Source organism: Molossus molossus, unplaced genomic scaffold, assembly GCF_014108415.1.
Source record: "Molossus molossus isolate mMolMol1 unplaced genomic scaffold, mMolMol1.p scaffold_m16_p_18, whole genome shotgun sequence".
NCBI lineage: Eukaryota > Metazoa > Chordata > Mammalia > Chiroptera > Molossidae > Molossus > Molossus molossus.
Window position 1 is genome coordinate 22,939,237 of NW_023425353.1, and position 27,821 is coordinate 22,967,057.

General features: G+C 38.1%; 1 protein-coding gene across 2 annotated transcripts in view; it reads left to right on the forward strand.

Moving 5' to 3' along the window:
• GRM7 (glutamate metabotropic receptor 7) overlaps window positions 1–27,821 on the forward strand; it is an 842,682-nt gene that overhangs the window by 412,240 nt on the left and 402,621 nt on the right. For both annotated transcript variants that reach the window (XM_036266781.1, XM_036266782.1), the window contains exon 3: window positions 23,803–23,944. In XM_036266781.1, coding sequence (XP_036122674.1) covers window positions 23,803–23,944 — 142 coding nt within the window. The remainder of the gene's footprint in view (window positions 1–23,802; window positions 23,945–27,821) is intronic.

The window sequence follows — 27,821 nt, forward strand, 5'->3', positions numbered from 1 at the left end:
CCCTGACCAGTGTAGCCAGTGATTAGAGCATTAGAGGGTCATGGGTTTAAGTCCTGGTCAAGGGCACATACCTGGATTGCAGGTTTGATTGCTGGCCCTGGTCAAGGGCATGCAGGAGCCAACCAATTGATGTGTCTCTCTCACATCAGTGTTTCTCTCTCTGCTTCTCCCCTCCCACTATCTCTAAAAAAATTAATTAATTAAAACATATATATCTCCATGAAAAAAATATCCTCAGGTGAGGATTAATAAAAAAAATTGATAGGAGCCATGATAAAGTATAGGATTCAATTTGCAAAAACATTGGGAGAAATGGAATATAAAGGATTCTCGGGTCTTTGCTGAAGAGCTTAGTTACAAACTGAATGATTTCAGAGCAAATAAAAAAAACATCAAACACAACTATCATTTATCTCTTTGGTAGGCCTAAGATTAGAAATTTCAATATTATCAAAACCTCATTGCTTTGGTCTTGGGGGAGAATCATGTCAGATCCAATACAGATTATTTCTGTAGTTCTTTTTTAACCCTGAAAATTTATGATTCTAGCACTCACTTTGGTGCAAACATTAAATATTATATAATAAATGCTTTAGTTTTTCAACATAGATAAGAAAAGATTATATTACAGGTTTACTCACAACTGAGTTGATATAAGGGATGTGTTGAGTTTCATCCAATATTGGAGTTATTTGTCAAGTAAAGGTATAATTTCATATTATCTGAAAGCCTTAAATCCTAAGCATCTCTCCATTTATTCCAAATAATAAAAGTATGGGCATACCTAGATCAATTTTAATCTCAATGGACTAGGCAACTTTTAGGATGGCCACCCAGCCTCTCCTGTTACTTTAGCATCACCTTCACTGGATAAAAACATCTGTTGTAAAGGACAGTCCTCCTTTTTATCTCTGCACAACTGATTGCCCGAGGAGTGAGCATTTGACCAGACCATACTGAGAAATGCAGCCAGTTAGCCCTGGTTTGGGCCCTGAGAGTTGGCACCGCAGCCACCGCAAGGAAGCAGAGGAAGTTCTCTGTGGATAACAGAGGACCACAGATGAATGCAAGTAAGAAGGTAAGAGATCAAAAGTGGAAGGAAGAGTAGATGAGGAGCGGCTACCTGAGAAATTCATGCCTTTTCAGCTTCACTTCTGAAAGACCCGGCTGAGCACTGTTGCCATGGTGTGCATGCTTCTCGGGGCCTTCATACCTCTCCGATGTGTGTGCCATGCGTGTTCATCTGTGTCTGTGGATGTGAGAGAGAAAGAAAGCTTGAGTTGGCTTACCTTCATTAACACCAAAAGAACTGCTGTTCTGAAATGCCAGTAGAGTTATGGTTGTGATTTTTTTTTTTTTTCCTGCTGGGAGCCAGCTTTACTAAGCAGATGGTCATATTTGGACTGTTTCTCCTGGTTCTAAAAACAGTGGCCCATGCCCTTCCCTATAAAACCTCACCATGGGCTGGGAGTCAGGAGACTGATGATCACGAAGGAGCCTTGTCAGTACGGATGTCTTCCAAGACCTGGACCATATTCTCATCAGTCGTGGGTGTGCTTGCTGTGCTAAAATAAAAGCTAAGTTATTGCTTAATTAGAAAGCCAGAAATAGCCAGCATTTTATATCTCCCTTAGCCACAAAAGGGCTTACCCATCCTCAATTTTTGTGGGTGAAGTGGAATTTATCTACACTAGCAAAACTCAGTGAAAGTGGCACGTTGATCCAGTACATCAGACCAAGGAAAGTCCTTGGTCTCTGAAGGCAGTAAGCAATATTTAAATGGGACTTCTTGTGACCTTTGGCATATCATGCTCCCTGGGTATTGGTTTCATCATTTGGTAAGTGCAATTTTCTACTTCTTGCAGTTGTGACAACAGTTATGTCACATAATTGTTCAATGAGTGAGCTCTGGAACCAGTCTTCTGGATTGAAATCCTGGCTCCTCTACTAATTAGCTTTGTGACCGCTGGCAACAGATGTGATATATGTGATGACTTTATGCTTCAGCTCACGCATCTGCAAAATTGAAATAACAGCGGTGCCCATTTATAGGCTGTCCTGAGAAGTCAATGTGACAAAATGCATGAAGCACCGAGTCAAAGGCTGGTAGTGCCAAACACATAGTAAGAACTCCGAAAACTATTTCCAGTGTGTGTTTATATTATATAAGTGCTTTGAAAAGTCCACAGCACTGTATACATGTGGTGCTATTGAAACAAAGGTTCCTTGTGGCACAAAATGATGAATTTTGAGTTAATCTTTAAAGTATCTACAATTGACAGCTTGCTAATGGCTTAGTCTGTAATTTAATCTCCTTATAAAAGGACCAGTTAAGTAGAAATAGTCTAGAAATGAGCTCCCTTGTGGGACTGAGCAGGTAAATGAAAAGCTTTTATCACCTTTGCCAGACTTGCAGGTAAGGAGAATGCATTTGTTTCGAAGGATTTAACTTGGCACCTTTCACAGACACTAATGTTTTTCTGAAAAGAAAAGAGAATAAGCATCTGTTCTTTCTGTGCTGGTAGAGGTAGTAGAAAATGGCACTCTTTGGTACCCTTGAATTTACTTTCGCTCTTTTCCCTCCAAGGCAGGTACAAGGTAAGGTCATTGACAAGGCTTTCTGGTCCCATGTATTTGGGTATTTCTAAAGCAAGTAGGAAGCATTGAAAAGAAAATGTGTTTTAAAATATAATTTTTAAAAGAGAACAAGGCGGAGATCCCCAGATTTATTTATTTTTCTAATTTATTGTTTTATTCTATGTAAATCGAATTCTGTTTGCAGGACTGAAACAGGTATTTTATATGACTTTGTGATCAAATCGAGGATTTTTCATAAAGCTTCGTTTTGTGCTTCATACCACCTCTGTTTTATTAGTGAATCAGATGTTTCTTAAATTGTTAGAGATTGGAGATTTCAATGAATTGTGACTTTTTTCCTCTATCCCTTTTCTTTAGAAAAATGTTTGTGTCATAAATACTGATGGATGAGATAATACTTACAAATCTATTTTCATGAACATTTATCTGCAGTCAGATATTTTCTTTTTGGAACTTAATGGTTTTCCCCTACTAAAGTTTTCCTAAGAAGCTGGAGATTTTTTTCAGGTGGTCTTGTTAAACTTTGCTTCTCTACACGTGAACATCTGACCAGCAGCATCAACATCACCTGGGAGGTTGTTAAGAATGCAGAAAAAGGTTGGGCCCCATTCCAGACATATCGAACCTGAATCTGGATTTTTGAAATGTACCCATACAAGTCCTGTGCACATTAAATTTCAAGAAGTGCTACATTAAAACATCAGAATTCCATCTTCCCCGAGCTTCCCGGGTGTGTCTCTTCAAGCCAGGGTGATGGACTAGATCAGAATTTCCAAAATTAACTTTGATAGTAGGTGTTAAAAACAAATGGTGTGTCAGTTTCCTATTTGCTGCTGTAACAGCAACTTCTATGACTTTAAAATGAGTGCCTTAAGACTTTGCAAAACAAGATGTACGTTCTTATAGTACTGGGGGTCCGAAGTCCAAAATGGATCTCAGTGGTCTAACATCAAGGCATCTGCAAGTCTGTATTCCTTCTGGAGACTCAAAAATTCATTTCCTGCATTTTCTAGATTCTAGAAGCTAACCCCATTCTTGGCCACCTTCCATCTTTAAAGCCGGTAGGGTTGCATCTTCCTCTTTCGCTCTGACTCTGACTCTTACGCTTTCCACTTTCAGTTACAATGACCCTTTTGATTATTTTTGGCCCACTAGATAATCTAGGATAATTTCTGCACCCTGGGGTCAGCTGATTAACCTCCTTAATTTCATCTGCAATCTTAATTGTCCCTTGTCATAAAAATAACATGATCAACATTTCTGGGGATTAGGGATTGGGCATTTTAGAGGTGTTGTTATTCTGCCTTCACAAATAGAATCTGTGACCCAGTAAACGTGGGCAATGTCGCTTAAACACAAGTCAGAACGTGTCTTTTCTGCAAGAGTTCTCAGAATGCTGAAACACCAAGGGGGAGATACAGTGTGCAATACTCCTCAAATGTGTTTGGCCACATAAACATCTCCCCACAGAGGGGACTTTGGGAAGTGTGGACTCGAGGGCATACACATTCTTCCTTTCCTTCTATCCAAGGATTAACCAACATAGCCATGGAGCCCTGAGCTTGAAGATTTAGAATCAGGTTTCATTAGGGGACCCATTATTCAATACTTGAATTGTGGGCAGATTGCTTCACTCTGCTGTTTTAATTCTTACTGGTTTTTTGGAAAACCTATATTCACATCTCAGACCTACCATTTACTCTTTATGTGGCCTTCATTTTATCTTTCTAATTCTGAATTCTGGGTTGTGGGAAACGTTAAGAACTTGGGTCCTGTCAGACAGCCCACAGAGAGTGCTAATGCTGCAGTGTGTGACCCAGAAAAGGGTACTGACCTCTTTGTGCTTCAGTTTTAACATCTGCAAAAGGAAGGCAATAGTAGTGTCAACCTCATACCACTGTGGACTTCAATTAGATAATACACATTCAATACTTGATAAAAACCCTGGCACATATGAAGAACTCATGTAAGTTTTATTTTCAGTTATTATGTATTATTTTATTATAAAATAAGCATAAACACTAAAGTCCCATGTAAAAACATAAATGCTATAAGGATAAGTCTTGTTCGTCATGGGAAGGTTGACTTAATTAATATGAGTTTTTTGACTAAAAAAATTGAAGGAATTGTAAGGTAAGATTTACTGTTAAATGCAAATCAGGAAGAAGAGTTTGGAGAGGGACTTTGTTGGATAAGTAAGAGTTGCATTTAAAGGCTTTGTGCTATTATATGGCAGAACTACTTTTATCAAGAGTAGTAGTTCAGATGAATATCTATGGAAATGTAGCCAACTTTATCCAAATCACTGAAAAATTCTTCAAAGTTGTACACATGGATTTTTAGTGGCAGTTAAAAAGTTCACCAAGAAGATTATTGACACCCAAAAATACTTCAGGAGTTTTTATTTTAAGAAATAAGTGGGGTTCTTGACCTGATATCTTATTTTAAAATTCCAATTAAATTGATTGTATATGAAAGCTGATTCTAACAACATATTAATCAAACCAATTTAAAATATTAGGTCTTTTAATTAAAAGCACTCTCTCTACCTCTGCAAAGCAGCAATTCAAATATAACTGGAACTACAGTATCAATATATTTCCTGAGAGACGAAAACATAATTGGGAATCTTAATTTGTTTCTATTGCAGCATAATAACTCAATTAAGTTGTGATAGAAAAATGAGCTTTGAAAGAAATTGGGAGAAACACACTAATTTTCCCAGGTTTAATTAGCTAAGTAGAAATCACAATACTCATCATCACAGATACACCTAGTTACAAAATGCTGATTACCAGAGTACCAGAGATTCTGGCTTCAGGAATATAGAGTGCATGGTGTGCATGTGATATGTTAGTGCATGGCATGTGTGGTGTGTGTCATAGGAGTGTAGTGCATCTGTGGTGTGTTTGGCATAATACATGTGTACATTGTATGTATGTAAATGTTTGTGGTATGTGTGGTATGATATGTGTTGTGCAACATGCATGTGTATGCCTTGGTGATGTGTGTGGTATGTTGTGTGTATGCACATGTGTGTGATGTATGGTGTAGTGTGTATCATATGTGTATGTGGTATGTTCATGGAGAGTGTGGTGTGGTCTCTGTTGTGTGTATGGTACATGTGTGTGTGTGATGTGTATGATGTGTGGTATGCAAGTATATATGTACTTTTTTTTTATCTGCACACTAGTGCTGACAACTGAAGACAGCAGTCAAAATGGACAGATAAATTAAAAAATATAGGCACTACCTCACATAATTAATAAGATGGAAAATGCCATCTGCTTTGAATAGGGAAGTCTAGTTTGGAAAAGGTTGAACCGATGAATTTATAAGTTGTGACTTTTCTGCCTCTTTAGTCCAATCTGGATTTAATAAACTCAGTAGAACACAGACTAAGAAACCTAGGGCTAGCTTTTCACGTTCTAATTCAGGTTTGTGTCATGACATAGTAGGATATTTGTGTTATAAAATTAGACCTAGTTTTGAAATTAAGCTTTAATTTACCTTCTGTTTGGTCTTGGACAAATCATCTTTTCATCGTTTCCTCCATTTATGAAACAAAACGATTTTTTGCCTTAGGGGCATACTTAACCTATTTGAAATTCAAAGTAAACAATATTTAAATAACTCCTTACTCTACATGACAAAGTTATTTACAATAATTAGAATGAAATAAAATGAATAATAATAGTAATTATGGGGAAAGGAGCAAGTTGTAAAATTCTTATTGTTCATGCCTTTAATAAAAATTATAAATAAACATACCAATTAAAATTACAGTATAAAATAAGAATACAGTAAAAGAGAATCTTTAAATACAATACTTTTTTTTAAAGGGGAAAGATTTTATACCTCTGCATTGGTTGGCCTATTACAGTAACAAATAATGATATCCCAGTTTCTGTTTGAAGGCTTTAACATCTCTGAATTTGTCAACTGTTTTGTAAAAATTGGTGTTCTTTGCCTATTCATGTTCAATAGACAACTTAACCACATTTGTTGATCTATATTTTTTCAAAGTTGATCAAAGAACACTTATAATTAATTTTATTTCAAAAAGATTTTTTTCAATAAGCAATAGATATGCTATTAAGAAACTCTTAAAGATGAGCATAAGTTTGGCTCAAATTTATGATATTCCTATGTCATCATAACTTTCAGAAATTGCCATAACACATATGTCTCTATTTCTTTGGGATTGATTTTTCAAATATCTTACATTTTAAAAATTTTCTCTAAAATATCTTTGTTGAAAATTTTGTTTTAAATGTCTATTGTATACTATAACTTGCAACACCTTCTTTTATTATTGCAAATGTACTGTTTGTTTAAATGGAAGACTAGGTAACACCACAGGAGTTGGATGCAGGAAATATGCTTGGTGTGAGCTTGAATGATTCCTGTCATGAATGTACACTTGAAATGAACATGTAACTGAATGTGCATGTGTCAGAGGCCGACTGAATAATTTGAGGTTCTCTGAATTCATTTCCATGTAGAATGCATTAGTTAAGGGATAAGGGTTAAAAATAGGAATCACAATTTAAAGTTTATACATGTATTACTAAAACTCAACAGTAACTGCAATAATGGTTTAAAATGCAAACGAGAGGTTAGTAAACTTTGACCTTTAGGCCAAATTTCTCCAGCTTTCTATTTTTATAAACTGTTTTTTTGTTGTTGTTTTTTTGAAATGACCATTTTTTTACATATTATCGAGGGAAGTTGGCTGCTTTGATGCTGCAAGAGAGCCGGGCAGCTGTGGTGGAGACCACATGGCTTACAAAGTCTGAAATATTTATTATCTGACCCTTTGCAGAGAAAGTTTGTCAACTTCTGACTTAGATCAACAAAAATTATTGGGAGAAGAATGTTTTTTACCTATATTGTTTAGAATTGGTATCATATAGTTGTGATGAAAAGCAGATGACTTTCTGTTGTTTCTTTTAAAAATTTCTTACAAACAGCACACCTCTTATTGCCTGATGATTCCTGCCAACCCCATCCCAGTTTGCCTCTGAGTCAACTTGAAGTTTTGTTATGTGGTTTTATTGAATGAAGATCATACATGAGTACCAAATAGGGTCTTATACACAGTAAGCCTTCCATGATTACTAGTGTGCTTTTCCTGCAAGTGCACAAAACCATAAATTGTAAGGATAGGTGGTTGAAAAATGTGCAGGTAGTAGAAGAACTGGGGGTAAAATGTTGGATGGCACAATGTGTCTGTGCTCACAACAGCTATATAAACTCATGTACCCCAGAGTGCCAGGCTGAACTCTGTATATTCTAGGGCCTGCTGAAATTTCAGATCCTTTTACTTTCGGGATAGTACTTTGCCTTTTTTGATTGTAAAGTGTGATGTCAATCTCCTGTTGACAGGGCAGCTCTAGCTGTTGTCTGAGAGGAAAAGAGGGTTTCTGATTCTCTATGCATGACCATGTTTTTAGTTAGCATCTTTCCTTATGGACTTGTCTTCTTCCCACTTATTTCTTAGAGTAATTTCTGAAGTCTAAGGGTTATTTTAGTATGGATACAACTTTTGGAGCCTAAGCCCATATAGTATGCTTAGCAGGAATGTAGGGTAAATCCACACCACATGTGAACATGGATGGTCATGTGCATTCCTTTGGTTCCTTTAACTTACAGTCTTGTCCAAAATATAGCAACCCAGACCTGGTTCTAATTTCTAATCAAGGTATTCGAATGAGACAAAAGATGTGCCTTTTCCTCTAGGGAAGGACACTTGCCAGAGCTAGCTTAGTGCTCAGAGCTCACATGATCACAATGGTGATTGCTTGGCTCAACCTAAATTAGAACCTATACTCATTGTTACAGGATTATGTGTATTAGTTCGTGTTAAACATGTAACATCCCATTGATTAGACTGTATTTTGTGCAATCACATTTCAAGATGTAATTTGGCTGCTTTTAGGCAAGTTGGTAAACCTGAGGTTCATGTCATTGCTGACTTACTATACTCTGGATAGAAATCATGTGATGTCTACAAGTGTTTGTTCTATCACATTTTTCCTTGTGGGTGTTGCTCTGATACTAGCCTGGAACTCAGTTCATCAGAAGCAATTGGTTTGCAAGTCCAGCTGCTTCAAAAGCATTGGTTTTATTTTTATGCATTGTATCTAGGCTTCTCATTAGATTTTAGTTTCAATAAACCTTTGAGTATCAAAGACAAAGGTGAAAATCATGCTGTATGCTCTCTTACAGTGTGTGAGTGAGTGTGTGTGTGTGTGAAAACATTAAGCTTTAAAAACTGGTCATGTTTTATATAATCACTCAATGACTCATGTCTCTTTCCAGGATTTGAGGATATCTGGATACATGCCTCTTACTCTCTTCTTTCAAGACTTGCAAATGGTTTATATTGAGGTCATTAAAAGTGTGGTTTTATTTACTTTTTTGAATAATACTCTATGCTTGAGAATAAAAATGTTTCTTTCTATCATCAAATCATAAGTATATATCAAAAAAGACAAGTATGTTTTAAGATGTGCTGAGATAAAAAGGTCATTTTGGTTTAATACTAACAGCTAACACCTTCTTAGAACAGGATTTCAGCTTTATCAGGTGCAGCTTTGGGTAGATTACTTGGAAGACAGTTGTAGAAAAATCTGTTTCCTAATTCTTGGACAGAAGGCTTGCACTCCCTTTAAACCAACAAGGTTCATGTTGTGGAAGGAGGTGAATCAGTTGATCTTGAGAATAATCCTATTAATAAGTCCTTCTCTCATTTGTAAATGATACACAGGCCTGCCTGGAGAAATTTATTGCAGTAAATTCTTAAAACTCTTAAGTGACTTAAGAACTCAGAAAGTAGCTATGTTTGTGGCTTGTCTTCTTGTGGGAATTCTGTAGAAAACAAAGAGATTGAGCAAGACTTCAATGGCAGACCAGTAAACTGGAAGACGAGGGGGATCTATTTCAAGTGTCTTGTTCTGTCCAAGACCCTTGGAAAACTCAAAGAACTCTTTCCTCCTTCCTGTTAACTGTTTGATCAACCTCCTGGATCTTGGGAAGCAATTATACAAAGCCACCTGCCGAGTCACATACATGAAGACATGATGTTAACCACGGGCGTTATTTCCCTGTTGTGTGTAAGGAAGCATCAGCTGGCATAAAGCCTTGACTGCCCCACTGAGGGAGGGGAAACATGTCTCTGAGCCTGATACAATGATGAGGGTGACATGTTTCAAAACCCTTCAGTGCAGGATTTATTTGTTTCTACTTCTTTGCTTTGGGACATACATACTGATAACTAGCAAGGTTTCTAAAACAATGATAAACACTCAAATTCTTTTACATGGTTTTTATTGATGTGTACTTTTTCAAGTCTTAAGAGAACAGGAGTTTGCTGCAGGACTAATATATCTTAGCAGAGACAAGAAGGAGAAGAGGAAGAGAGCTGCAGGAAAAGCGATGAGAATAGCAACTTCTTTAAGTTCAATTTATCTTCTAGTATGCAGAGGTCCCTCTTCCAATGACAGCTAGTCATCTCATTCTAACTTTGATACCCAGTATGGCAAATTGCTATCCATATTGATAGCATTAATCATATGAAAGGAATGCTTTCTCTTTTGCTTTACAACGTTGAATTCTGTGTTAACATTCCATCAAGCGTGGAGAGCAAGCCTGCGATCTGAGTACAAGTTTTCCCTTTGCTAGTGACAGGATGAAGTCTCTATTTTTCTCCTCTAAAGGTATGCAAAGAGAGATATTTGTGTAGAGAGGTTGAGTTCACATAGCTGGCTCTGATTCATGAAATGAAAGGATACTGTTGTAAAAGACTTAACGAAAATGTGCACTATTCAGAAGAGTTTGATAACCTAGATAGTCACAGGAGTTATAAGCATCCCACTTATTCTGTTTTATTGATTCATTGAGAGGAATGTGATGGAGGAGAGTGTAAGGGGTGGGAGGTGGGGGGGGATCTCGGCAGAGTTCCTAAGAGCTGGCAAGGAACTAGCTCTGGATTGAGGACCAGAATTCTCAGTTTTTATCCTGGTACTGACTTTAGCTATAGAGTGTTGGCTCAATCAACTTAATTCCCAAGCTCCTACCCCCTCATCTATAAAATGGATAGTATTCCCACCTTTCCCCACCTCTTATAGTACTTGGTAGTATTCAAATAAGATGGGAGGAATTAAAAAATTTGGGGACCAATACAAAGAGTCATTATGGGGGAAAGATATTGCTTTAGTAAAAGAACCAATAAAAATAACATAAATCACATTAATTTATTCAGGGAAAATAATAGTATGGAAATGATTGCTAAAATTACTGTGAGACGTACACACAGGTTATTAGAGAATTCACAAATGTAAGAGCACATCTTTAGAAACACGGCCCTAGAAATACAATGGAATAGTATTTCTTTATATTAATGCGTCTGCCCGCAGCTCCAGTTGAATTTGAATTCTCTGGGCGGATTCCCACACAGACGGGGTATCCTATTATCCCCTAGTTTTCAAGATTTAAAATGAATCAAAAACTAGGCCTGCTCCATTTCTCCCAAAACATCTAAGGGAAAACTCCAAATGCAAACAGTAGTTTGGAAATATCAGCCACATTTTAGACTCCTGAGCTGACCTCCTTTTTATTGTCCAGGGATCCTAGGGGGACATCCGCACAGAGCTGCTTCTTGGAGACAAGTGACAATTGATTCTGACGGCTGAGGCTGCTCAAGCCACAGGGAACACAGTGACTGCAAAAAATCAGCCAACGTCTTCGCCGTCGTTCAGGGGAAGGAGCAGCTTGCCTTCCAAAGGTTTCCTGAATCAGAGCACATCCTTGATTAACCCACTCATGACCTGCCAAGATATCAGCTGTCAAGAAGAACTTGACGTTCCGTAGTGGGGTTTAATTAGTAAGCTAAATTCAGAGCAACCGTGGAGGCCATCACGGTTCTGAATGATAATTTAGAGGGAAACCAGCTTTATAAGTATATATTCCCATGTGGAAGAGTAGGACCTTTGTCTTCTGTGTTGATTTCTATATCTTAGCAACTAAAGGAGTGCCTGAGGCATGGCAGATGCTTAGCAAATATTTTTTTGAATGGATGCGTGGATGTAAAACGGCAAAAGAAGTAAATCACCAGCTGAAAGATGATCCAATTAGGAATCAAAACAGCTTAATTTCAGAGCATCGTCTCTGATGCTACATTGGTCAGTCTCTTCTCCTTTCCAGATGGTTTTCGCCATCATTAAAATGGGAGGATTTTGCTCAGTGGTATCTCAGTGTTTAGGTTCTATGATCCCATCAGCTAGAATATACATGGATCGGTTCAAGGTTGCTTTAAGCCTCAATGTTTCCCAAAGTATGATGCAAATTCTTGGGAAAATTTCTGGACATGTTTCACTTAGACTTCCTGCCCCAGGATTCTTGCCTGGGAGATATAATGGGCAGAGAATGCATGAGTCCTGCTCTCAGTGAGAGAGAGACCTGGTCCCACTGCGGAGCACAAGCCGAAGGCTTCTTGTCCAAGCCTAGAGTTTCTTGAGTTTGTCTTACAAAGTCGTGCCATCCAACCCAAACACCACCAATCTAACTATTACATTTTATTACATTTTTTGTAGGCAAGCTCATCTCTCCATGCTCCCCAAAGGGATATTTATATGCTGGTTGCTGAGCATTTTCTTCAGCTGTTTGCCTGTCCTTGCTTTCTGCTTTCCTCCTTTTCTTCCTCTCGTCAGTCCAGAGAGGACATGCCAATAATCATGCAGAGTTATTGACTAAGAAAAGTCAAGAGCCCTGAACTCCTAAGTCCCAGGCTTCCAACAAAATCTACTTCTTCTTCTTCTTCTTCTTTTTTTTTTTCTTTATTGATTTTAGAGAGAGAGGAAGGGAGAGGGCGTGAGAAATAGAAACATCGATGAGAGAGAACATCGATTGGCTGCCTCCTGCATGCCTCCCACTGGGGATCGGGCCCACAGCCTGGGCATGTGCCCTGAATGGGAATCGAACCAGCGATCTCTTGGTGCATGGGTCGATGCTCAACCACTGAGCCACACTGGCCGGGCCAACCAACAAAATATATTTCTATCACCAAAATTATTTCCCACTTTCCTCCACCTATTTCCAATGTCCATATGACTCCACACTCTCTTCCACGCTGTCTCCTTCTCCCAGAAGATTCTTGTCCACAAACCCATGCAGGTGCCCATGAGACTGTTTCCCCATCATCCCTACTGCAGGGGTAATTTCTGGTCTGTCTTTGCTTTCCTTGAAATTCTTTCACTTTCAGGAATTGTCTCCCCCTTCTGTACTGCACTTGGAATTCTTTGAAGGCAAGGATAAAGTAGGAGGGTGTTCAGGTTCAAATAACAGAAAACTGACTGCCTGTCGTTTAAATAAAGAGGCAGTTTGTTTTCGGAATATCAGGAAGTGGTTGCTGGAGCTATTTGTTCTGCTCAGTGTTGTGTGGCCTCAGGGACTCTGGTTCTTGCTGTCTCTGTTTTACCACTTTAATGTGGTGGTTTTTATCACTTTGCTTGTGGCCCAGTGGTGTCAAGAGGACAATAAGAGCTCCAGACATAACATCCACAAAGCTGGAGGAAGAATGGGGTCAGTTTGTCTCTCTCCCCAAAAGGACAGGTTTTTTTCCATAACTGTCTCCAGAAAATCTCTGCCTGTTACACAGATAACAAGGTCACTCCTGCTTTGAAAAGAGGACGGGACACTGGTGCAGGTTGTTAGTCCCTTGGTGATTATTGATAGGCTATTGTTTGGGACTAGAAACTTCATCACCCTTAGCCAAACCAATAATCTATTCCCAAAGAAAGAAGTGGGGAAGACAGGTTGGACAACTGTATCCAAAATGACCTGTCTCTTCTGTCCACTACTATCCTTCCACAAACACCCTCCACAAATGTGAAATGACCCATCTGAGACGGAATGTCTTTCATAAAGCCTTTGGTGATTGTTCTAACAAGATGGGTTAAGTCCATCCGTGTCTTAAAATTTTTACTTTATTGTTGAAAGTATTACAGATATCCTCCTTACCCCCCACATTAGTCCACTTCTCCCCCTCCTGCACTGCCCCCCATCATACTATTGTCTGTGTCCATTGTTATGTATATATGCATATAACTCCTTTGGTTTATCTCTTCCCTTGCCCCCTCCCCCTTCCTCTGAGGTTAATCAGTGTGTTCCCTTCATCCATGTCTCTGGATCTATTTTGTTCATCATTTTATTTTGTTCATCAATTTCCATATATAAATGAGATCATATGATCCTTGTCTTTCTCTAAATGGCTTATTTCACTAAGCATAATACTCTCAGGGTCCCTCCATGTCGTCTCAAAGGGTAAGAGATCTCTCTTTCTTACAGCTGCATAGTGTTCCATTGTGTATATGTACCACTGCTTTTTTATCCACTCATCTAACTGATGGACACTTGGGCTGTTTCCAGATTTTAGCAATTGTAAATAGCACTGCTATGAACATGGGGGTACATATATTCTTTCTGATTGGTGTTTCAGGCTTTTTAGGATATATTCCTAGACGTGGGATCACTGGATCAAATGGCAGTTTCAATTTTAAATTTTTGAGGAAACTCCATAGTATTTTCCACAGTGGCTGCACTACTCTGTATTCCCACCAGCAGTGTACTAGGGTCCCCTTTTCTCCACACCCTCGCCAGCACTTGTTCGTTGATGTTGATGGCAGCCATTCTGGCAGGTGTAAAGTGATAACCTCATAGTTGTTTTAATTTGCATCTCTCTATGATTAGTGACGCTGAGCATTTTTTTATATCTCTTGGCCATTTGTGTAAAACAGCCTGGTACTGGCACATGAACAGGCATATAAATCAGTGGAACAGAACAGAGAACTCAAAACTTGACCCAAGCCATTATGCTTAATTAGTATCTGACAAAGGAGACAAGGGCGTACAATGGAGAAAAGACAGTCTCTTCAATAAAGGGTATTGGGAAAATTGGACAGGCACATGCAAAAAACTGAAACTAGACCACCAACTTATACCACATAGAAGAATAAACTCACAATGGATAAAAGATTTAAATGTAACTCATGAAACCATAAAAATTCTAAAAGAAAATGCAGGCAGCCAAATCTCAGACAAAACATGTAGCACAATTTTCACCGATACATCCCCTAGGGCATGAGAATCAAAGGAAAACATAAACAAATGGGATTATATCAAACTAAAAAACTTCTGCACAGCAAAAGAAACCAGCATCAAAATGAAAAGGGAACCTACTGTATGGGAGAACATATTTGCTAATGATACATCCGACAAGGGGTTAATTGCTAGAATATATAAAGCACTCATACAACTCAACAAAAGGAAGACCAACACTCTGATCACAAATGGGCAAAAGTCCATCAATTTTTACTTGTGTAACGTCCTGCTCTCCCCTCTACTTGTAAAGTATACAGACGAAGACAGGAGTGCTGTCGTGCCATTTAGCATGAAGAACAGGACAATGAACATCCCAGCACTCCTCTGCCATTTAATTTGTGACTTGGGATGTGTTACTTAACTCCAGATACTTCCATTTCCTCCTGTCCCAACGGGAGTGTTTGCAGCCCAGGTCCCAGAGTCATAGGGTTGTATGACTGCTGATCATGTGAATGATATAAAGCACTCAGGATGGTATGTGACACAGAGACAGACCTCAGTGATTGCTGTCTTTCCTCTGTGATTAATATTATTCCTGTTAAGCTCTCTGGGCCTCAGTTTCCCCATTTGTAATGAAAAAATTGAACGAGGTTATTTCTAAGGCTACCTTCTACTTCTTTCTTATATTATGCTTAAAAAAAAATTCTAGAAAGCATTTCAAATAATAGAGTCTCAATAAATATTTGCAAAATTGAATTGACTTGTCTAAATAATAGACCAAATGATCAGTAGAACTGTATTGTATTTAAGCTCGGACAGAATTGAGTAGCAAACTTTAAATGGTTTCCTAGTGTTTCTGCTTATTAGATGGAAAAGAATCCATAACCATTTGAGAGAGAAGAATTTTTCAAGGAAACCATCCGTGGTCTGACTCCTGAGGTTCTTCTTGCTGTTACAGATTTGCTAGCCACCACAGGCAGACAGAAAACTGACCAGTCTGCAGCTTCAGACTGAGGAGCAAATCGATTTCTGGGACTCAGAAATTCCTTCCATTACCTCAGTGGCTTGTATCTGCTCAAGCCACTAACAGCGAGCTTTCTCAGTCAAAGATGACATGTCATTGGCATGTCATAAATGGAGTTGTCCTGTCTGGGACATGCCTCTTCATTTGCAACATTTATGAAGATACTGTCCAATTTGTCCTACATGTTTGCTCCTCACAGAAGTGTGAATGAATTTGGCAATTGCAGTGCCAACTGTCACTCCAGTCTCTATTTCGTGTTCACATGCAAACGAAATGTCCCTCAAAACTTATATTTTTTTATTGAATTTATTGGGGTGGCATTGGCTAATAAAATTACACAGGTTTCAGGGATACAGTTCTACCATACATCATCTGTATATTGTATTGTGTGTTTATCACACCAAGTCAAGTCTCTTTCTATCATTATTTATCTCCCCTGTACCTTTTTCTACCTTCCCACCCCCTTTTCCCTTTGACAATCACCACACTGTTGTCTGAGTCGCTGAGTCTCTCTTTTTCTTTTTCCTTTGGTTAATCTCTTCATCCTTCTCTGCACTGCTGGTGGCAATGCAGACTGGCATAGCCACTGTGGAAAGCATAATGGAGATACCTCAAAACCTTAAAAATGGAACTGCATTGTGGCCCAATGATTCCATTTCTGGGAATGTATCCAAAGAAGCCTGAAACACTAATTCAAAAGAAGATATGCACCCCTATGTTCATGGCAGTGTTATTTACAATAGATAAGATTTAGAAGCAGCCCAAATGCCCATCCATAGATGAGTGGATAAAAAAAGTGGTGGTACATTTACATAATGGAATACTACTCAGCTATAAAAAAAGAAGAACATCTTACCTTTTGCAACGGCATGGATGGACCTGGAGAGTATTACGCTAAATGAAATAAGCCAGTCAGAGAAAGAAAAGTCATATTCTTCAGCTCTTGATGTAGAACTAATATCTTCTCAGTATAGTCTGTGCATATACTGTGGTGACCAGGCAACATCAGAGATCCAACAGCGGGCAAGCTGAGTCCACTGCAGGGGACTAAGCTAGAACACAAGCAATAAGTCTGCTTCAGTAGGGCAGCATCTTGGGATGAAAATAGGGTTGCATATCAGAGGAGAATGTAGTGGGCTGAGTTGTCACCATTACTGAGAAAGAGGTTAGTGGATATCCAAACACCAGGGGTGGTGTGTACATGTGTGTGGACCACTTCTTTTCTTGCCGGAAGACAAACAAAACCTGCATTATTTTCTTACAGTGACTCACTCCGTCATTGCATGCTTGGTTTGAATTGAACACTTGGGTGGAAGTTACCTACGTACAATATCCGTTAAGTGTTTAAACCTATTGTATGCTCTTACGAATCTGAGGCAAAGGAAGTGACTTTCTTTCCAGTAGGTAACACTCAAACCCTCCAAGAGCAGATCAAAACAGCATGTTTCTCTCATCCTGTTTTCCAATCTTCTTTCTTTGTTACGTTAACTTTATGAACATGTTCATCCGAATTACCATGTTAATCACCAATTTCTTTCTTCTGTTGAGTTGTTTGACTTCATTCACCTATGGGCAGCTGTCTGTAAGAGGGGGGTGAGCCTCTGGATTCTGCAATCACAGAACTATAAGCAAGGCTTCCCCCAGCACACACTGGGTGCACCCCAAGTCCACGAGTGCAGTCTGCCCTTCCACTAACCTCATCACCTAATGTAGTTTGTTCTAATTTGTTTAATTACTCAGCTGCAACTGAGTCCTGATAGGAAGCTGGATTTCTATCCAGAATTATGCCCCTTCTTCTGCCCAAAAGGTGGTATAGTAGCTATTTCTTCCCTCAGCAGGCCCAGGACAGTCTGCAGATGGTTCTACCCCTCCCTGCTCTGTGATGTTTTCCAGACTGGGGGAAATCATGGCATCGAGACTGGTCACCGTTACCCAGGAGTTCTCTCTCTCTCTCTCTCTCTATCTATCTATCTCTCTATCTCTCTATCTCTCTATCTCTCTTCAGCATTGTAAACCTTCTAACAAAGCATGACATCTATCCTAAGAAGTCCCTAAACAAGTTTGGCTAGAATATGCATGCATTAATCCTTCTTTTACCTGAGTTGGCTACAACCAATTTGGAGAGACTAAGTGAATGTTTCTCAAAACCCCCGGCCACTACAGCAGTATACCTTACTGCAGTGGTCCCAGGTGTGTCCCCAGACCAACAGCATCAGCATCACCTGGGAGTTTGTTAGAAATGCAAATTCAGAAGCCAAAACCAGTGATGAGAATCTCTTGAGGTGGGACCACAGATGAGTGTGTTAATGCATGATGAACTAATGCATGATAAGAACTGACCTAAATTAAATCTCTTGTTAAAATTCAGATTCCTGGACTTGCTCTAATACTTACTAAATAAGAATTTATTATTGATAAGACCTACCCAGGTAGGTAGATAGGTAGGTAAGTAGATAGATAGATAATTAGATAAATAGATGATAGATAGATAGATAGAATTATACATATATGTATTCATAAGTGTAAATTTTTATTTTGAAATAATTCTAGATTTACAGAGGAGCTACACAAATAGAATTCCCATATACCCCTCTCCCAGTTACTACACATGTAAATAAGCAGTGTAAATTTACCAAAACTGAGAAATTAGCAATGGAAAAACACTATTAACTCAACTACAAAATTTATTCAGATTTTACTAACTTTTACACAAATGTCCTTTATTCTGTCCCAGGATCCAATTCAGTGTTTAGTTCCCCAGCTTTTATTTCCTAATCTTGACAGTTTTAAGGATCACAAGTCAGGTATTTTATAGAATGTCCCTCAATTTGGATTTTTCTGGTATTTTCTCATGATTCAACAAGGGTGTTGGATTTGGGGGAAGAATAAAACACAAATGGGGTGCCCTTATCACATCATATGAGGGGATTCATGAAATCAACATGACTTATCAGTAGTGATGTTAACTTAGTGATTCGGTTTAAGTAGTGTCAGCCAGACTTCTCCACTGTTAAGTTACTCTCTCTTTTTTTGAAATATATTCTTTAGAAGCAAGTCACTAAGTCCAGCCTATACTCAAGGGTAGGGGTTGGGAAGTTAATCTCCATCTCTTCCAAGGGCGATTATCAAAGAAGTTGCAGGCATATATTAAAACCTCCAGAGTAAGCAGTAAATATGTACGGGGAGATACGTCTTCCTTCCGTGTTTCCTTACAGTTTCCCACATTCACTTTAGCATTTACCAGTGGGTCTTATGCGCAGCAATGATCAGCATAATGTTCTAACAGTGATGTCCATTTCCCTCCTTCATTCTACACTTATTATTTGGAATTGTTTTGTAACATTTATTCCTTCTCTCTTCTTTGTTTAGTCATTTATTTGTATCCGGATGCGTTCATAAGTGTGTGTTGTATTCTTTGGATAATCATTCAATACCTTAGTTATTTCGTGTGTTGTTCGTATTGTCCGAGGTTTTTTCGTTGGATGCTTCCAGGTGGCTCCTCTGTTCTTTGGGTATGCCCCCTCTCTTTTCCGTGGTACTTCCTGCTTCCTGACACTGCTGTCTCATCTTGTGTGTGCCCTGTCCCAACCTTAGAATAGCCCTTTCTCTAGAGAGACTCGGCTCTTTTGGTTGAAAGATGGTTTTCAAAACCAACATGTGGGCGCTGGTTGCTGGTGGCTCTGGGGTGTCATTACTTCTAGTCTGTCTCAGTGCTAGGATATATGTGTATACTAACCCATGCATGCAAGCCTGCCCCTCCCTCTCTCGCTCGCTCTCTCTGTCTCTCTCTGTTTCTCTCTCTAACTTGAGTTTACACTGATATTCCTGACTCTAGCACCACATGGTTCATCCTACCCTTATTCTTTTGCTTATATATAAATTCTTTCTCTCAATATCTATAACTTATTTACTGTGTTTTTTTTTCCCAACTGAAGTGTGGAAAGTAGATCCAAAATTGCTAACTCATATGCCTGTGAAACATTTACAAATCAAAGAACCGTTTTAAGAGCACTTATTTTTGTCTTTCGTCCTAGAGTCTTAGCATTTCCAATCAAACATCCCTTTTTCAAGTTATCTAGGTCAACTCCTTTTTCACTCATCTCCTTCAGTGAAAGTTCCTCATACATTTTTAATACATTTAGATTTCATTTGTCACAGTCTGCATTCCACTCTGGGACCCTTCGATAGCCTTTCTTGTTTGTTTTAATTTTCAAACAGTAGAGTTGAAGTATTGTGGTGTGTTCTTAAGATTTGGACAGGTATACAGAGTAGTGTGTCTACCACCACAATGCCATATAGAAGTGTCTATACCCCCAAATCCCTTTTCATCACCCCTCCTTCTCTCCCAACCCTGGCATCCACTGATCCACTTTCCACGCCTATGGTTTTGTTTTCATTTTCTAGACTGCACATGAAGAGAATACAACATTATGCAGTTTTTTGTTTTTTTTTTATTATTTGATTTCTTTCATTTGGCAAAAGGCATTTAACATTTACTCATGTTCTTCCACAAATCAGTAGTTCTTTTTTTGTTGCTGAGGCGTATTCTGTTGTGTGGACGTACCACAGTTTGTCTATCCATCACTTGTTGACAGATGTCTTAGCTGTTTCCAGTTTTAGTGATTACAAATAAAGTTGCTCTAAACATCTGTGGATGCACGTGTGTGAACATAAGTTTTCAACACGCTTGGATAAATACCTAGGACTGGAACTTCTGCTTGGAATGTCAATTATGTACTTAACATTTCTGGGATGCCAATTTTCCAAGGCAGCTGTACCATCGTGTATTCTCATCAGCAATGAACAAATGTTCACATTGCCCTGCAGCTTCGCCAGCATTTGGTATTGTTAGCTTTAAAAAACATAAATACTTTAATAGGTTTGTATGATATAGTATTGTGTTTTGATTAGCATTTTCCTAATGACTGATATTGAGCATCTTTTCATGTGCTTACTTGCCATCTTTAAATCTTATAAGTGTCTACTCAGATGTCGTACCCATTTTGAGTTGTTTGTTTTTTTATTGCTGAGTTTAAGAGTTCTTTATATACAAATGATACAAGTCCTTCATTAGATATATGATTCCACCAACTCCAGTCTCTGGTTTATGTTTTCATTTTCTTAATACTGTTTTTCATAGAATGGAAGTTTTACATCTTTATAAAATCCTATTAATCATTTTTTTTTTTTTTTATGGATTGTGCTTTTGTTGTCATATCTAAAAACTCAAAGCCAAACCTAAAGTTATACAGATTTTCCATTTTCTTCTAAAAGTTTTCTAGTTTCAGATTTTACACTTAGGTCTCTCATCCATTTGGAGTTAATCTGTGGATACGGTGTGAGGTATATTTCAAAATTCATTACTTCTGAATACGGATATCCGATTGTTTCAGCATTATTTGTGCAAAGGACTATCCTTTCTTCATTGACTTCCTTTGCACTGTGCCAGCAATCAGGTGACTTCATTTATGTTGGTCTATTTCTGGGCCTCTTTGCTATTCCACTGATCTCTCAGCACCCATCATTTTACCCGTCCCATACTGTCATAATTATGGTAACTTGATAGTAAGTCTTGAGTTCTCCAATTTTGTTATTTTTCAGAGTTGTTTTGACTATTCTGTACCTTTGTCTTGCTGTATAAATGTTAGAATTAGCAGTTTCTATATTTTGAAAAAGCTTCAGTTTTGTTGTTTTTTAATCCACACCCAAGGATATGTTCATTGAATTACTTACTTTTTTTTCTTAGAGAAAGAAAGGGAGAGGGAGGGAGGGGAGAGAGAGAGAGTGAGATTGATTGATTGACAACCTAAGTATGTACCCTGACCAGGGATCAAACCCACAACCTTTTGGTATAGAGGACGACATGCCAACCAACTGAGTCACCCAGCCAGGGCTAAAAAGCTTGAGGTTTTTATTACAGTTGCATTGAAGCTATAGATAAAATTGGAGAGAATTTATTTAAATTATTTTTTAATTTTGTTTAGCCATATTTTATAGTTTTTGACATACGGGTCCTAGACATATTTTGTTAGACTTATAAATAAGCATTGTGTTTTGAGTGACATTGTTAATAACATTGGTTTTAGTTTAAAATGTCATTTGTTCATTGAAGATATATAGGTATATGACTGACTTTTGTATTTTGAATGCAAACACTGCAACCTTGCTTAACTCACTTTTTAGTTCTAAGAGATTTGGGACAGTATCTTTGGAGGGGGGTAGATTTCTACATAGATAATCCTGTCATGTGCAAGTAGAGACACTTTTATTTTTTCTTTTGCAACCTGCATGCCTTTTGTTTCTTTTTCTTTCCTCATTCCTCCAACAAGGACAAATAGGAGTGATAAAGGAGGGCGGTCTCGCCATGTGCTTTCTTACTGTTAAATTTGGTACTTGTTGTACGTTGGCTTTGTTCAGGTGCCTATCATTAGACTAAGAAATTTCTTCTCTAATCTAACTTCACGGTTTTATCCTAAGTGTATACTGACTTTTGTTAAGTCCTTTTTCTGCATATCTTAAGGTGATCCTGTGATTTTTTAAAAAATTTATTCTGATAAAATGCAAATTATAATTGAATTTTGAACAATGAATCCGCCTTGCATTCCTTGGGTGAAATCCACTTGTTTATGATGTATTACCCTTTTTCATGCATTGCTGTATTTGTTTTGGTAGTTTTTTTAGGATTTTTACAAGTATGGTCATGAATGATAGGTCTTTTTATTTTTTTTTCATATCTTTATCTGATTTGGTATTTGGGTAATACTGATCTTATGAAATGACAGATTTTTCTCTCCTCTTCTAATTTCTGGAAGAGATTGTGCAGATTATATTTTTTTTATTTATTAACTGTTTGGTATAATTTATCAGTGAAAATATCTGAGCCTGGATGTTTCATTTATGAAAATAATTTTTTAACTGTGAATTTGGTATTTTAATATATATATAAGATTATTTAGGTTTTCTAGTCTTCAAGGTTAGTTTGGGTAGTTTGTGTCATTGAAGGAATTCATCCATTCATTTAAATTGCTAAATTTATTAGCATAAAGTTGTTTATATTATTCTTTCACTTATTTCTTGAACTAGAAGCTTTGGTTGACTTATTTTGGATTTCTTTTCTTATATAAGCATTTAATACTGTGTATTTTCCTCTAAACACCACTTTAGCTATAATCTATGTATTTTAATATGCTACACTTACATTTTCATTTAGTTAAAAATATTTTCTTAATTTTCCTTGACACTTCCTCTTGACCCATGGATGATTTAGAATACTAGACCCAGGAGCTACTAATAAGCAAGAGATGGAGCTGTGGGGAGTATATCAGTTGCTTAGTAAATGGCATATTTCTCTGCCTTGAAATTCATGATGTCAATTAATATAACAACTCTGAGAATCCTGGAGTAAACTAATTTACTTAGCTTTTTTTGTCTTCTAGCATAGAATGGGTAATATTATCTTATAAGAGTTTAAAGATGAGATAACATACATAAAACAATTGTGGCTTAGGCACATAGTACATGGTAAATAAAAATGTGTTAATGTGATTTATAATAGTAGTTGGTGGTGTTTGTGTCATTGTTTTATTTTTAGATTTATTTCATTGGTTCTGAGTTTTAAAAGTTGGGATGGGTTTGAAGAAAAAAAAAAAATCCTGCAATGCAAACTCTAGAAAAGTCACAGAGACAAACATAAGCTTTACCTATTCTTATTATTTTTATTATAGCTTATTTACTGTAGCTTTATTGTAGTATCTTGCATTAATTTAAAGACCTCCCACCCACTTTCTGAACCTAAACCTACCTCCCCGGAATCAATGATTGGTATCCCTGGGCATAATTTGCATGTACAAGTACATTACAAAGAGAATGAGGCTGGGCAATACCATGGAAGGTGCACCAAGTATGAACAATAACTCAGGATTCTGCATAATGTCTTTAGCCTTTTTCATTCAGCAACATCACCAAGACAGTGCTGTGCACTCAGAATTAAAACTCTCTTCCTCCCTAGTTACTTTCTCTGGTTTCTTCAGTATCTTTGCAAGAACTTTATTGACAGTCTGCTTTCTTCTCTTGAACAGGTGGGCTCTGCATTGCCCAGTCCGTGAGAATCCCCCAAGAGCGCAAAGACAGAACCATTGACTTTGATAGAATTATCAAACAGCTCCTGGACACCCCCAACTCCAGGGCCGTCGTGATTTTTGCCAACGATGAGGATATAAAGTAAGGATGACTGTGTGAAATTTGTTGATATGCATGTTCCAACTTTAGGAAACAGAAAGATCAGGATACTACTGGCAGAGAAAGGGTCAGAGAGAGCAAAGAATAAATTCTATAATCACACAGTGGAAAGTGCTAGTGCCTTCTACCCACGCACGTTATTACAGGGAACCATGGGAGCTGCGCCCTATTGCATTGGTCCTGCATTTCCCACCTATTAGCAAAACAATGGTTTAAATTACTTATAAAAAGAGAAAACCACTAGACCTTTTCAAGTTTTTTTAAAATAATTTTTCTTTATTGATTTTAGAGAGAGAAGAAAGGAGAGGGAGAGGGAGAGAGACATTGATGAGAGAGAACATCAATTGGCCGCCTCCTGCATGCCCCCCACTGGGGATTGGGCCCACAACTTGGGCATGTGCCCTGCCCGGGAATCAAACTGGTGACCTCTTGCTTGGTACATGGGTCAACGCTCAACCACTGACCCACAATAGAGTAGCTCAAGTTTCTTTTATTAAAAATATATCCAAATGTAACAGACTTTTATCCAAAGAATGTAAAAGAAAAATATCATAATTCTTGGCTGTATCGCTACAGCTTTAGACTCAATATGTTCAGAACCGCACTTGCCATACCTCTTCATTCTCCACCGGATTTTTCTTCTCTCTTTCCTTACCTTGCTCCTCCTCAGAGTGAAACATCAGATCGTAATCTTGACTTTCCTTTTTCCCTCTTGGTTGTGTTCTTGACCAAACCTTATAGAGCTAACCTCTAAAATGCTTCTAGAACACAAACATCCCCTGCTCTCTTTACTGACCACTGCCGCCCTGGTCCAGAATCCTTACTCATCTGTTTCAGAACAAACAATAATTATACCAGATTAAAAAATATCCAGGTATAAGAAAAATTTTCTAGCTGACATGTTCTCCTTTCCAGATGAAATGTCTAATTACCAGGTCCTTCCATGGTCTTCTAGAAGCAGTCTGTTTCACACACACCGCTGCACACGGTGTGTACATGTCTGTGCACTCCCTGCCAGCTTTCACGTACCATTCTATTGTGGAGGTTCCTGAATGTCAGCACCTGTAAATCTATTTCAGTCCTTTTAATAGCCGTGTACCATTTTATTTTGTATCTGTATTGCAATTTATCTAATTGCTCCCTTATTGATTGACACTAAAGTTCGATTATAGACTTTTATAATGATAAATAATGCTGCAATAAACTTCCTTTTACACAAATCTGTGAGCACAAATGTAAATATACACATATGTTAATATAACATATGTGTGAGTATATTATATCAATATGATACAAATATGTATTATTATACACAAATATATTACTTTTTGTGATTATAAGTATTTATAAATTCCTAGAAAAGAAGTTTTCAGGACAAAGCTATGTCCCTTCTTAAAAAAACATGTGAATACTGTCTTATAAAAAGGTTGTACAGGTTATACTTCTGCTTCTGTAAAAGAGTTGTGTCAGTTTTATTAAATCTTAGTCTTATAGTTTAAAATAATATTTACTGACTTTGAAAGTTAATATCTTTTTTTTATCCTCACCGAAGACATTTTTTTTTGTTTTTTGTTCAGATAGAGTGGGAGGGAGAGAGAGGAAGAGAGAAAAACATCTACATGAAAGGGACACATCGAGTGGTTACCACTCACATGACCCAACCAGGACTGGGGACAAACTGCAACCAAGTTACATGCCCTTAGTGGGAACCGAACCCAGGTCTCTCTGGACCGCAGGCCGACGCTCTAACCGCTGAGCCAAACTGGCCAGGGAAAAGGTTAATATATTTTATCATGGGTAAAGTCTAAGGGCCCAGCCCTTTATTCCATCCTGCTTGGACCAGTGTGTTCTCATTATGGCCAAGCTCCCATTCCCGTGTCTCTGGCCTCCATGTGTATCCTCCACCTCTGCGTCCATCCGTCCGGCGAGTATAAAGCTCTGGTCACGGGTGGCAGGACTGCTCGGCAGGACGAGTATTAAACCTGAAGCTGGGGTACCTGGAGATTTTAAGTTACTTAAACAAGCATTGTCTCACCTTGGGCAAGAACCTTGTTCGCTTCCCACATTCTGAAGGCCTAGGTCTCCCATCAGCACAGCGAAGATCCCGTTGAGCTGTTTTTGTGGTGACCCTGCCTTGTCTACAGGCCTCTAATGTCACTCCACACCTCCTCACATCTTCCCGGGCTCTGTACGTTCTCTTCCGCCCGCCAGGGGCGCTGTTCCCCACAGCACCAGTCTCGTGCCATCTCTACACCGCTTTCTGAACAATCGACTTCTTCGAGCCGTGCGGCTTTGGCAAATTCTTCATAGTTCGTGTCAAGATGTCATTTCACATCTTGTGACTGTATTTAGTGTTTGTGTTCTCCACTAGTCTGTGAGCATCATTAGGGCAGAGATGGTGCCTCTTTTTCTTTTTATTCCAGGTTGTACTACGTTGTCTTCTAGAATCCCTTGAATTTATGATATTTGCTGCCAAAATTATTTTTATTTTATTTTTAAATTATAGTTTACATTCAATATTATTTTGTATTAGTTTAGAGTAGATAAAAAAAGGTTACAATACCGATATTATCAGGGAACTATTACTTATCCATAAAAAAGAACACAATTTTTCCGTTTGTGACAGCGTGGATGGACCTAGAGGGAATTATGCTAAGTGAAATAGAGAAAGACAAATACCATGTGATTTCACTTACATGTGGAATCTGAAGAACAACAACAAATGAACAAATGAAGTAGAAACAGACTCATAGATACAGAGAGCAGACTGATGGTTGCCAGAGGGGAGGGGGACTGGAGAGTTGGGTGGAAAAGGTGAAGGGTTCAAGAAGCACTAATTGATAGTTACAAAGTAGTCACGTGATGTAAAGTACAGCATAGGGAATAGAGTTGATAATGGTGCCTCTTTTGACTTCTTTTTGTATCCTCAGCCCCTATCACAGTGCTTAGTACATAGGCTTTGCTCAATAAATAACATTCAATGGATGAATAAAATGCCTAGTCTAATGCCCACTATTTAATAATACAGATTTGCCTTTCAGAATTTCATGATGCCTTAAAATACGGTTCTATTTTGACATTTATACCTCCTCTTCACTCCCCAGTTCTCCATCCAAAATGCGTGACCCTGGTCCTTCAGCGTGTCCTGATCCCTCCTGCATCACCGCCTTTGCGCGTGGCGTTTCTTCTGTCCTTCTCTACTGTCCAAAGTGTGTCTGTTCTGCAGGCTTGATTTCAGACAGGCTGTTCTCCATGGAAACTGTTTCCGATCACCGCTTAAATGTATTATTTCTTTTCTTATAAAATGCTGATTCTTTTGCTGTTAGGGCATTTTCTCCCACACTCTATGATTTAGCTATTTAAGAGAATTTTGATTTCATAATATTACCCTGTCTCCTTGCTCCAGGTTTCTTCAACTCTACTGCTATCTTTCTTAATTATATCATAAATCTTTCTCATACCTATTTTGTACATTTTTTAAAATGTGTAATATATTCATAAGGTGTGACTTTGTGTTTATTTTTATTTTAATCCTTCCTGAGGATTTGTTGTTGTTTTTTTAATTGATTTTAGAGAGAGAAGAAGGGAGAAAGAGAGAGAGACAGAGAAACATTAATGTGAGAAAGAAACATCAGTGGGTTGCCTCCTGTATTCACCCCAAATGGGGATTGATCCCCTAACCCAAGTATGTGCCCTAACCAGGAATCAAACCCACAACCCTTCAGTGCACAGGACGATGTTCCAGCCAGCTGAGCCCCACTAGCCAGGGCTGTGTTTATTTTTAAATACATGGTACACAGCACATTAAAGTTTTACTGCAAATAGCAATGGTGATAAGTAGGATTTAATACTCTTGATT